Source organism: Pseudorasbora parva, chromosome 17, assembly GCF_024679245.1.
Source record: "Pseudorasbora parva isolate DD20220531a chromosome 17, ASM2467924v1, whole genome shotgun sequence".
Taxonomy (NCBI): domain Eukaryota; kingdom Metazoa; phylum Chordata; class Actinopteri; order Cypriniformes; family Gobionidae; genus Pseudorasbora; species Pseudorasbora parva.
The window spans coordinates 5,794,064-5,806,954 of NC_090188.1; the positions used below are offsets into that span (position 1 = coordinate 5,794,064).

A 12,891-nucleotide genomic window follows, 5' to 3' on the forward strand; every position below is an offset into this window, starting at 1 on the left:
TTTATTCTCAAGTCAGAATTGTGACTTTTTTGGGTAACATTTTACAATAAGGGTAGTTAACTCATTAGTTAACATAATGAACTGCACTTATAAAGCATTTATTAATCTTTGTTAATATTAATTTCCACATTTACTAATGCTTTATTGTAAGTCTTGTTAACATTAAATAATGCATTGCGAACTAACACGAACAAAGATGAACAAATACAAATATATTCCTCATGGTTCGTTCATGTTAGTTAATACATTAACTAATGTTAAATAATGAAACATTATTGTAAATGACCTTTTTCTCGCATTTGCAAGTTTATATCTTGCTATTCTGTATTATTATTCTTGTAATTCTCAATTCTGACCTTATAACTCAAAATTCTGAGAAAATCAGAATTGTGACTTTTTTCTCACAATTCTGGCTTTTAAACACACTTAAAAGTTTATAAATCTCGCAATTATGACAATTTTTATATCTTAAAATTCTGAGAAAAAAGTCACAATTGTGAGATAAAAAAAACTGTTATTCAGTGGCGGAGACGAGCGTTGAGTTCAGTGGATAAATCAGTCCCATATCTCTCCTCTGAATGAACAGGGTTAGTTTCTTAACTCAGTATCAGTCCTAACGATAGACGACATCCATTCAGATCAAGACTTTTGGCCTGAAAACTCATGATGAGATCTCTACAGCTTCCTTTAAATGTTTTCTGAAAGTAAAATACATGCCTCGTCATGTTTTGAGTATTATTTATTTATTTTCAAAGTGCAATTTTAATTTTATTTTACTTTTGGAAAGGGAGAAACATCCGTAATAATGTATGTTTTACATTTTTAAAACCTGATTTAAAACCATAAACTATTTGTTATTTAGTTACACACTTTAAATGCATTCTTTTTTTAACCTGTGAGATGTATAGTCCTTTTATGTGGATGATTAAAGTTACCGATCTTTGTGCTGAAGTTTATAGCACTAGTGCTATCTGTTTCCTAACCGATGGTGAACCCCTAAAAGAGGTTTAGTTCTGCCGTGAGGAAGCGCCATATAACGCTTGATGGACTGCAGTTTGAGACCGTCACCACAACCACTAAAGGCATCACTAAAGCTGCACCACAGGCCATTTAATGCTAACGCTTAGTGTCCAAAAGTGCCAATCACACAGTCAGGAACACCACAAGTTCCTTAACTGGGTTTTTCATTCATATGCATATAAAAGAGTGCTTATTAGAGAGACCAGAAATCATATTCACACAGTTTTCCACCTCTTACAGTAAGTGTGGCTGGTGAACCAAGACCATTTTGTTTTTCCTTGCAGGTTTGAACCCAAGTCATTTGGCTAATGGTGCTATTAAGACCTTGACTTAGATGAAGGAAAACTTTTGGGCCAGTAAGCAACCGCATGGCAAACAGCATCATGGCATGAGTTTAGATTGGGTAAGAATCACACACATTATTGAAGTCATCCATACACACACATGAAGAACATTTCAAATTCAAAAGAAGCTTTTGAGGAATGGAAAGATCCAATGGATGTCAAAAGAATCTTTATTTGTAAGAGTGAAGGATCAGGACTAACTATAGCCCTTGTGCTTGGTTGACTTTCCTATGTGTCATTACAAGTGGATTATTGCACAAAACGTGTTAATACATGGCAAAGAACACCTACACAGGCATTATCCTGCAATTGCTTCGTTCTCTATAATTTAAGCGTTCAAGTATTTGGCACACCTAAAGTCAAATTGCCCCAAACACTGCTTAAAGTGTTTTCTAAATGATTATAATGAATATTTATTCTCAGGAACGTTGCCAGGGAGAAGAAACGTGACATCATGTTTTTCTAAGAATTCTTGCCCTCATGGTGACGCGGGGAGTGAATGTTTATTCTCCGTGTGAATAGTTTTTCTTTTCGTCTCCTCTCCGAGTAAAACAAACTCTACATTTTGGTAGGATTGTTTTGAAATCAAAAGCTGACCAAACAATCGTCTGGCATAAATCATAACTTGCTGTCAATAGACAGAAGGGCAGCACACAGCAGGCTGGTCACGTGACTCTCTTCAGAGGTGGAATAACACCGCCGTGTCGATGGCCTCGCTGAAATAACTCAACATTAGCATAACAGCAGGACCGAGCTGTAATGAGCGGCGAGCGGCCATTAGGGGCTGTTCTCATGCTCCGGTCCATTCGCTGTGTTCTGAGACCTGACCTAAAGAATTGGAAAATCTTTCTCAGGACGTGCTTTTCTTAATTGTATCGTTATGTCATAAGCACCTTACAAATCACATACACTGTAAAAAAAAAAGAAAAAAAACTATTTGAAAATCTGGAATCTGAGAGTGCAAAAAAATGACACAGAAAACAATTAAAGAGCTACTTTAATAATCACTGAAGCTGTCGGTCAGTCCAGTGTGAGACTTTGAAGAACAATGGTAATCTATATTTAATAAGAGCATATGTCAATTTTCCCTATACTTATTTTGCACATTACTGTTGTTAATAAAAGCTAATTTTATCAATTAATACACCTTTGATATGTATATTGCAATAGATATGGTGCCCATTTATACTGTGGAATAGTCTGGGGTTATTCACTGAAAGTTTTGGACCCCAAGTAGGTGCTACCAAGCCCAAATATTTGACCTAAACAAAATAAAGTTGAAACTTGTTTTGGACAACTTCTTTGTTATCTGCAGATTTAAAAAAATTTAGTAGCCTATGTGTGGAATAACATTTTTCACAATATATTTTTTTAACATATTCTGTCTCATTAATTAAATTAAAAAGGACCTATTATGCTTTAATTTTTTTTACCTTTTCAACTTTCATTAGTGTGTGATGTTGCTGTTTGACCTTGAAAAATATCTCTATATCAGTGTCAGTGTTTCTGAACTCCCAGAAACGCCTCCATTGTAGTCTCGAGTTTCCTTCCAGGAACGAGCACGTCACAATATTCCTCATTTAAATAATTCCCGCCAAAGGCAGAAAAAAGGGGCATGGTCTTGAGTTAGTTTAGCCTAGAAATCTAGACACACCCTAGCGGCAGCAAATTTAATCTGCCCGCGAGTGTCGTCTAGCAACTCTCAATACCCTTCTGAGCTGTATTCGCCTAACTCTTGCCGGGCCAATCACATCGTGTATAGAGTCGGTGGGCGGGGCCATAATGACGACGGCCGAGTTGCGTTTGCGTGCTTCTAGTAAACACAGAAACTGGCAAACGGCGGTCTTTCGAATCAGCTTTGACCGCGATCCTGGAAGACTTGAGTTAAGCTTTTTTTCTGAGAAAAGAACAAAGAACGGCACTGAAGTCATTCTTAAAAAGGGAAGATGTGTTCGGAGTTTAGCCGACCGGATACGGCGAATGTTTAATCAGTCAGCGAGCTCTGCTTCCCCTTCGTTGCTCTGGTTGGTGTACCGCTATCCTATCGCGTGCAGAGGGAGTTTGAAAGACAACCGTTTATCCCGCCCCTCGGATTGAGCCCTGTCTATGGTGAGTTTCCAGACCAAACAAATTGATGTGGCTCTAGAGTGTCAGGCTAGAGTTAGTTAGTAGTGTGTTGAAACTGGATATAACCCAAACACACTAGAAGCGGTTGACCAATCACAACAAATTGAACCAGCCGACCAATCAAAGCACAGTGTGCTTTTCAGAAGGAGGGGCTTCATAGAGACAGGAACTAAAGAGAGCGTTACTGACAGACTGGGAAGAGAGGAGCTGCAACAATGGAGAATATGTGAAAAATAATGTGTTTATTGAACATTCAAGCATGAAAACCTTTTCTAGTAGAGCATAAAAAACAAGACTGTAAATATGTTAACAATTCAAAATAATCAAAATTATTTCCAGTCTTATGATAGGATGCCACTAGCCTGCGACATGATATGAGACAAGGGGTAGCATTAATAAACTGACGTGAACTAGTAATCATTCTGAACATGGCAAACACTGTTAGTGTGTTTTCTCTGTTGGTGTAATGCTCAGAGGAAAGTGACGAACAGCAAGACGGGACCAACCGTTTTCAGTTCTGTCTCTTTCTCTGACTCTCACTAGCTGTCCTATTGTATTTGCTAAATGTGGCAGGCCTGTACGACAGCCATAAAAACAATGTAAATCTGGCTCGGACAGGCGATGGCGAAGCGTGTGAAAGACTGTATAGTCCATCTTTTATTTCACAGCCCTAAACCTGTGGCCTGTCCCCTCCTTTTCCCGCTTCCCTCTCATTGCGATCCAAACTGTCACCTTTTATGGGAGTGTGTGATGGCTTCACAGTGTATGAGTGAGAGAGGGAGAATCCGGGCTAAAGGCGAAAGAAAAGCCGTGATCGAAGGCCCCATTCACAGAGGAACCTCTCTCTTTCTTTAACAGCCTTATTAGCTGGCTCGTTCGGAGTGAATGGGAACGTTTCTTTTATGAGGAAGGGGGAAAAAACAGGAGGCTCGGGCAGCCTGGTGTAGAGGCTGAGGCGTATTCGCCCCAGTTCCCTCCTCCTCCTCCTCCTCCTCTCCTAATCCAGCTCTCCTCCACAACTCTTTAGTTTTCTCCTTCGGATCGGTGAAAAGGGCCTGTCCAATGGAGAAGACAGTTTGGAAGGGGAGTGTGGAGCGCAGCAGGGGGCCCCTCAGTCTATGACATTTAGGGGTCATTGATTAGGGAGCCTCCCCGTGTGAGCGCTGGGAGACAGAGGGCTCCATGGGGGAGCTGCGTGAGGGAGTCTATCAGCCTGAGCCAGTAATGCTGGGAAAAGAACAGGCTCCGTATGCAACAGCATGGATGATATGTAGTGCAGAGATTAAAGGAAATGATTTACTCAATTCTTTTTACAAATCATTACAGTACGACACCCCTAAAAGGGACGTGGTGAAGGAAAAATATGAGATGGAGGAAAAATGATTCGTCAATGCTTTTGCGTTCTCTCGCAAATGCAAATCCTCCGAGAGACGTTGTGTTTGCTCCAAAAAGAGTTAAGAAGGTTTTGCGAGCAAACGCAAAGTTGCTCGAAGGAACACAAACGTTTTCCGAGAGCGAGAGAATGTAAAGCATTTTTTATTTTTCCTCCAAACTAATTTTTTTCCACCACGATGTCCCTTAGTTTAGGGGCTCCGTGTTACACCGAAATGAAAAGGAAATTAAATAATAATATTAAAATATGAATACAAATATTGCTGCTTGATTGGTAGTTTAATCAATAGAGTAAATAATGAAATCATTTTTTGTGGATATGAAAAAACTGCTGAAAAATTGCATCTCACTGTCTTTTTTTTTTTTGAGTTTTAAAAGCAGAAATTATTAATAAATTAATCAGAAGCTTTAAAGCTTAATTCTATGATTTTGCTTAAAAAAAGAAAGAAAAGTCTTATTATTATTTATTAAAATGTATTATTATTCATTTAGTTTGTTACCTATATATTATATTATATAGTTTAAGCTAGTGTTTATACTGCATGGTTTGAGGCTTTTAGACTTTGTTTAGACTTTCTTCCAAAAAATGAATAAGAATAATATTAATGGCCAAAGGATTTTTTTAAAAAGTTTTTTTTAAAAGTCTCTTCTGCTCACCAAGGCTGCATTTATTTGATCATAAATACAGTAAAAACAGTACAATTGTGAAATAATATTACAATTTCAAATAACAGTTTTCTATCTAAATATAGTTGAAAATGTAATTTATACCTTTGATCAAATCTGCATTTTCAGCATGATTACTCCAGTCTTCAGTGGCACATGATCCTTCAGAAATCATTCTATATTTCAAAGATTTTGATCATGTAAATGCAGCCTCGTGAGTATAAAATACTAAAGTAGTGTAGTTTTTATAGTTTGGACCACATTTTTGAAAGATTGTCACACACTAAAATCCTTTTATCTCTGTTTTGTTAGATTTGTCATAGCTTAATAATATCAGCTCCTGTTGCCTTGTTGAGAAGGGAAAGTATATCTCGACAAATATTGTTAAATGAATCTTGGGACGTCACGGCACAATGTTAAAGACTAACACTTAAAGACATTCTTCGCATGATAGTTTTTTCCCCTTTTCTTTCAATCTTAAAAGTGAAATGGAAAGTGTCATGACCCAAGCATGTGTGCAATTTAAATGGCCCTGGGGTCTCCGAGCCCCTTAAAGGGTTAATACTCAGACAGATCGGCCACTAGGTGGCGCTGTTGCAGTGAATGAATGGCATTCTGCAGCACTGGAGCTCGTGTAGGGGAGGGAGATCGGGAGACCCCCAGTTCCGGACAAACTTTAGAGGATTGCGCAGAACTGGTTGAGCTCGCAGGGAGCCCGAGCTCTGAGGTCTGCGATTGGAGGAGAGAGACCGAGTCCAAAAACTATCGGCCAGGAAACGTCTCGGGTTTCAGGGGGGAGTGACATTTCTTCAGGGGGTTGGAAAGAGAGAGAAAAAATCTCAGTAAACCTGACAAAGCGTCTGAGAACAGCCAGTATCCACAGAGACTGCGCTCATGTCACTGGATGTGTATTTTGGGATGGATGTTTTATTCTGTGTTGCATATCTTGTAGCTGAAGACTGCAGCGCGTTTGCACGAGCCCTTTGGTGAAGCAACAACAACTTGGTTTACGGACGAAAAAAAGTTGCTGGGACGCGTCATTTTTTTCTCCTCTGGAAGGATTTACACAAACGCACGGATACTATCAGTGGCTCGCTGTTGGCATGCGATCCTGTCGTTGGTGCTCTGCTGGATTGGGGGAATAGGGAATAGTTTTGGTCGCATTCCTGTCTGGACTCGGCCCATGAGCTCTCAGTTTAAATGCGGATCCTGAAGTTCACTATCTGCTCCTTCTCTGTAAGTTACTTTAATATTCAATGCGGAGGTTTCCTTGTTATTGTGGCATTAGCGTTGCCATTTCAACTTTACGCAATACGCAAATCTACAGTATATTAAAACGCTTAAATATACTAATTATAGCCTATATAAAATTAAATGTGCACAAACGTGCATGTAACTGTTATGTGGACCACTGAAAAATCATAACTTTCATATGTCATAACTTTTTTTGTTTATGAAAAGTTGTCAGACTTGTCACAAAGGTTATCAAAACGTTTCACTTAGTGCGCCTAAATGTCTAAAAGTAACTCGCAAAATGCAAAATTAAGAGTCTGTGCTTTTTATAAAACATCAAATATTACACTTACTCTATGAAAAAAAATCCCTTTAAAATTCAGGCCTATAATTGTACACGAGAAATGCAAGCCAAACTGTAATGTAATACGTGATACAAAATATTACATTATATTACATATTCATAACATTACATAATCATAACTATCGGTTGTCTATCGTGTGGGGTGTTTAATGAACGTTTTTTGTAGTTGTGAAATATTTTCAAACTCATTAAATCCACCCAAATCATCACTTAGCCTTGTAGTTCCTCCTAATTAAGTATCATGATCAAATTGAGAATTTGAATGCATTCATAATAACACACTGCAATCATTTGTAATTAGAACATCGAATTGGATTTTTAGGCACACGTTTTACTTTTCTTTCTTTCTTTCTTTCTTTCTTTCTTTCTTTCTTTCTTTCTTTCTTTCTTCATTAAAAGTGTCGTTTAATGGCAGGTAAAGTGTCCTCAGGTGTCATGCCTTGAAATCTGCGAATATAACATCTTATAAAAATTGCAAAATATTGGCATAGGTTTGTTTTAGAGTGTATACTTTGCTATCATAAAGGACTGGGTTTTGGATTTCCTTGCAAATAGACTTTTAATGATAAACTCTTAAATATATGTTTTGAAATAAAGTAGAATGTTATTTGTAAAAATCTAGCAATAATTAGCTCTAATTATAATATGGATGCTAATTAAGAGATAATGATAAAATCTGCCCATTCGCAAAGTGATCTAGTTCGTCTTCCGTAATATAATCATGATGAACTCATTAGGGTTGCGTTTGGTAATGGCCTCAATAAAGAACGAATAGGTTCAAGTAACAATTCAAAGGTAATCAAACGACAGTACAGCTAATTCCAGTGTTTGTCTCGTTATTGGCAGTGTGTGTAGGCTACTGATTTGAATGTGAATAGGGTTCAGATTGCGCGTGCACTCGTTATGTGCCGCGGAAAGCAATGCATTTGCTAGAAAAGTTCTCTAAAGGTGACGTCATGTATTGCATTGGGAAATATTTTCCAAAACCATGCTCATGCAGCAAACTCGGGAAGCACTGACGGGGATACGCTCATTGTGCCTATCCAGCATAAGCAGAAATGCGCCTCGCGTACTTGTGCATTCATTTTCAAACACGTTATTCTTTACATGGGGTATGATTAGAAATGAGCTACAACTACAGTGCTTTAAATCCGAACTCATCCGCATCAAACCCTGCATTGCTCACCTCTCACGGTAGAAACTGGAGCATTAATAATACTGCAGAGGATCCGTCGATCATCTCTCAAAATGCACGCGCACGATCACAGAACAGATCAATAGCGCATTTACGCGCCAGATCTGCAGAGTGGCGTGCGCGTGTTCACTGACTGACTGATTCCCGCGGTTTTAATGGCATTTCAGTGGTCTTGTTTTGAATGTTTGAATTAACCTTTTGATTATGGTAACTATTTCTAAACTTCTGATAGATAGATAGATAGATAGATAGATAGATAGATAGATAGATAGATAGATAGATAGATAGATAGATAGATAGATAGATAGATTACATTTACATTATTAGGCTGTCAATTCAGAATCAGAAAAGGCTTTATTGCTTGTCTTGGTGACAAAAGCTTCCATTGCTTAAGACAGATAACAAAGTGATAAGAGATTAAAAATAAACAATATGCTAAATCAACAATGCTAAATATATGGCATGCTAAATAAATATGAGTATAAATAGTGTATTGTATTGCATGTTTATTGCCCATTGAGGACATTTATATGAGGTAGATGATCCGAGGAAAGAAACTTTTCAGGATGTTCTGGTGCTCAGTAGTGTTGACCAGACGGCAAGAGTTAAAAGGATGTGGACCTGGATGTTGTAAAGGGTCCAGAGTGAATTTGCCACCCCTTTTACTCACTCTGGATGAGTACACTTCTTGGACAGTTAAAGTTAACAAAAGTTGCAGGTAGCTGTTGAGGCAGTGGCTGATGAAGGTGTTTGTCGGCTGTAGTGTGTGTGTAGGTGTCAGACAGTAGTAGGTAGGTCTAACGCATCAGAGCTTTGGTATGTTTGTGGCAAGGCTCGTTTAACAGCATTTTGACACGTGGGTCTTAAGTTTCTATCTATGCTCACCATAAGCACAGACCTACGCACTATCTGTAAGTTACGCTTCAGAATCAATTGATCTGTAATAGTCAGATTAGATATTTAGGGTCTGTGCTGTGGATTTTGCAGGAGTTGGGATTTGGGAGTTGGATTTGGAATGTTTTTCTAATTGTTATCTTTTCTTTTTCTCCTTGGGGGACAACCTGAACCATTGCTGTCCTCTCCGCCGTCCTCCTCAGCTCAGGTGATCGGTGAGAATTCCAGTGAGTGACCGACCGTACAGCCTGCAGTTCATGGTTTGGTGGAGCCCCTCAGATGGGATCCGTGTCCAGGGGGAGGCCGAGGAGGGGGGGATGGGGAGACACACCCTCTGCTGACGGGATGTCCACCCGGGGGTGGCTTCTGGGTGCGCTCCTTCTTTTGACTCTGGCAACGGCGTCTGTGGCGAGGCCGTCGACGAGGACCACGATTGAACCTGAAGGTAAGGAATATGAGTGATGGATGTCCCATACAAAGATCATTCCCAGCAGGGGAAATCTCAATAGTTCATTGGTGACACGAAAACAGATGCTTCTTCACTTCTTAATTGCTATAAAAACAATCACCGTCTTCTACACAGCTGCACCTATGTGTGAAAATATTTTGTTTTTATTGGGGGAAGTCTTGGGAAAATAAGGAATTTGGGTGAAACAAAACATTACAGAGCGGAATTTCTTGTGGTAAAAGGTAGGATTCCTCGTTGCTTTATAGATCATTAGTTAGTGGAGATTTATGGGATTTAGCTTTTCATAAACGGTTGTGTTCAGCCCTTCAAGACAGCCAGGAAAGTTCTGAGGAGGTGCTGGTTTGCAGTGAAGTGTGGTTTGGAGGTTTTATGAGTTGCTGTATGCAAACCCTAGGAAGTACTTCTTTTGCATGGAGCACATCTTTGAAACGCTGATAATTATGTGGAGAAAGTGGTTTAAGCATATATCTGGCGTCTTTGAACTGCGAACCCTGAGGTTTTATAACGCATAGAATTATTTTCCGTATGGTATATTCACAACAGCTCATTCCAAAGAGTCGCTTTTAGGATTTTTGTGGTTCCAGTCGTAACGTCTCTTTTCCTTTCTCCCCCCATATTTTCTCTTTCTCCATCTGTCTGAGTTTAATGTTGTTCAGAGTTGAGGACCACACACAAACCTGCTAGCAAGCTTGGCATGCAGACGCAAACCAACCCGTATTAGTTTGTTTGGGAAGAAAATAAACCGTACATGCTTTCAGATTTGAACTAATATGAAACAAGAGATTCACTCTTTTTGGAGGTTTCCTGACTTCCTTTTAACGGGATGTGGTTTGTCATCGTCTTCATTCTCAAAAAGTGATTTTATTTGCTTCTTTGGCACTTTCAGCCACAGTGGCATATCTTGGCCCAATTTTGCCACATCGCTCCATACCATTAGTACTTGTGATTGTTGTTGCTGTTATAGGCCAAGTGGCCCGTTACGTTTGAGCCAGCAGGTAATGGGAACTGCTGTGTTGGATAAGTCTGCTTTTGTTCTTCTAGCTGTAATCACTATGTTAATTAAAGAGTTGTCAAACACAATCATGCAAAGCCATTACCCAACCCCCCAACCAACACTATCCAGATACCCTTTGACCTCAGGGTTAAAAGAGGTCCATACATGCCCACAATAGGGTTAAAGGGAAAGTTCTCCCTAAAATAAAATCCTGATTTTATTTACTCACCCTTATCTTGTTCCAAACACATATTGCCTTCTTTCTACTTGGAATACAAAGCAAAATATAAAAAAATATCTCTGCTCTTTCCAATTCAATGAAAGCATATGTTTTGAGGCCATTATTGGACCTAAAAGAACAAAAAAGCACTAAAAGTAGTCCACACAGCTCAGCTCATTAACTATGTAAGTCTTTTGATTTGTGTGAGAAATTGAAATTGTTTTTCAATGAAGATATAAAGATAAGTTGAATGGACTATTTGTATGTTGCTTTTTATACTTGAAACCCATTTTATTCTTCCGTTGTGTGAAAAAGAGCAGGAAATGCTTTAATTTCAAATTTTTGGATGAACTGTTCCTTTAAGAGTAAAGCCTCGCTCAACAATGTCTTAAACACAAAAGATGTTCTGTTGCACAATATTGCAGAGCATTGTTCTGCCGGTGATCTTTTGTCCAAAGTCAGATGCTTAACTTTTCATCTAATGCTAAGTGCTCTATGTTGTGGAACTTTGTAAGACGATTTGCACTTTTCTCTCCTATCATATGATGGAAGATTATGAGAGGTCATGTGATGAGGATTAAGTGGCTCAAGTGGAGTCATGTGATGCGGATAGGCTCTGAGGTTTTGGTGAAAGGTGGAGAGCACTAGCTACACCAGTTTCTTGTTGCACAGATGCAACTCAAGTAGTTGGGTGCTTACAGGGGGTTGTGCTAAACATGTTTACTCTTTGTACCAAAGGACAGTATGTGTATCAATTCGACAAAAAAAGCCTGCCATTAAACGCCCACCCCTGGAGGGAGACTACAACACCCACTTGATGCATGCAAAGCCCACCAAGGGCTTGGTTGCATTTTTGGGAGGGGTAATTGTTTTAGATAGCATATCAGTCTAAAATTCCTACAGAGTTTCACATGAGCTAGTCTTTCTGTTGAGGGAGAGGTATATGATAGAAGTATTACATTACCTTCCTGAATCAGCAATGTTGCTTACTTAGTTTTATGTGGAACAGGCGTCGCTTCTCTTTAGACGTGATAAAGGCTGGGAGAATGGTTGAAATCTTCAGAGTGGTTGGAAAACAACACATTGTGAAAGTGTGGGAAAGCAAACTTGGATCAAATGTAATCTGACAGGGCTTAGAGCACAATAGAGTTGAAGATCTTCGCCCTTTATTCTCTTTTTCCCTGCCGGCCCATAAGGTTTGTGGTTGGAACCTGAGGTATGGCCAGTGGTGGAAAATGTGGAATCGCACAAGCTTGGTTCGGATCACTGTTATTTGGATTGTGTGATTTATTTATTGTCATTGGAGTGGTTCTGCTGGTGTTTAGTGTGTGTGTGTGCCCTGTTGGTTTGGACAGAATTAGACACAGTCAAACGGGGCTTTGATGATGTTTCAAACATTGGCTGGAGATCCAAGCGAATCTTTACGGCCATCACTCTGTTTCCGGAATCAGAATCGTCCCCAATTCTTTTCTCTCTGAGATTTTAGCCTGAGGGTTGTTCTCTCGCAACCCAGACGTTCCTGTTCACGACGAGAATACCCAAACCCGTAACGCCAGAACTGTGAGAGATGCTCAGCCTGTCGCTCAGTCTGCGTAAGCGTGTCTTAAAGTGTCCACCTGAATACAGAAGGGGGTTTCCTGGGCGAATCGTTCTCTGTTTATACTAAACGTTCCTAAATCATGTTAGTAAGTCTCTGTAATAAAAGTGTCAGCTCACACCCTTTGTTTATTGTGTTTTCTTGGGTGACTAAAGCCTCACTCTCCCATTAAACAAACTAAAAGGCTTTTATTTTATTTTGTTGCAGTGTTTTTTGTTGTATTTTTTCCTTTGCAAAATGTTCCCCTACTTAACTATATGGTTGCTAAAATGTTTTGGGTGCACTGTAAAAAAACTAAAAGTTGAGCGAACTTAAAATAAAAGATAATAAAGCAACTGGCTGTAAAGCGTTTTTGAGTTTTCTCAGCTTCACTAGC

At 39.2% G+C, this 12,891-nt stretch overlaps 1 protein-coding gene across 7 annotated transcripts in view; it reads left to right on the forward strand.

Annotated features, from left to right (window-relative positions):
* Nucleotides 1-6,247: 6,247 nt before the first annotated feature.
* The window catches only part of fgfr2 (fibroblast growth factor receptor 2), a 56,876-nt gene continuing 50,232 nt past the window's right edge, over nt 6,248-12,891 (forward strand). For 2 of the 7 annotated variants that reach the window (XM_067421629.1, XM_067421630.1), the window contains exons 1-2: nt 6,248-6,785; nt 9,439-9,680. In XM_067421629.1, coding sequence (XP_067277730.1) covers nt 9,515-9,680 — 166 coding nt within the window. In that variant the 5' untranslated portion in view covers nt 6,248-6,785; nt 9,439-9,514. The remainder of the gene's footprint in view (nt 6,786-9,438; nt 9,681-12,891) is intronic. The other 5 variants (XM_067421626.1, XM_067421628.1, XM_067421631.1 and 2 more) reach the window with 3 other exon arrangements.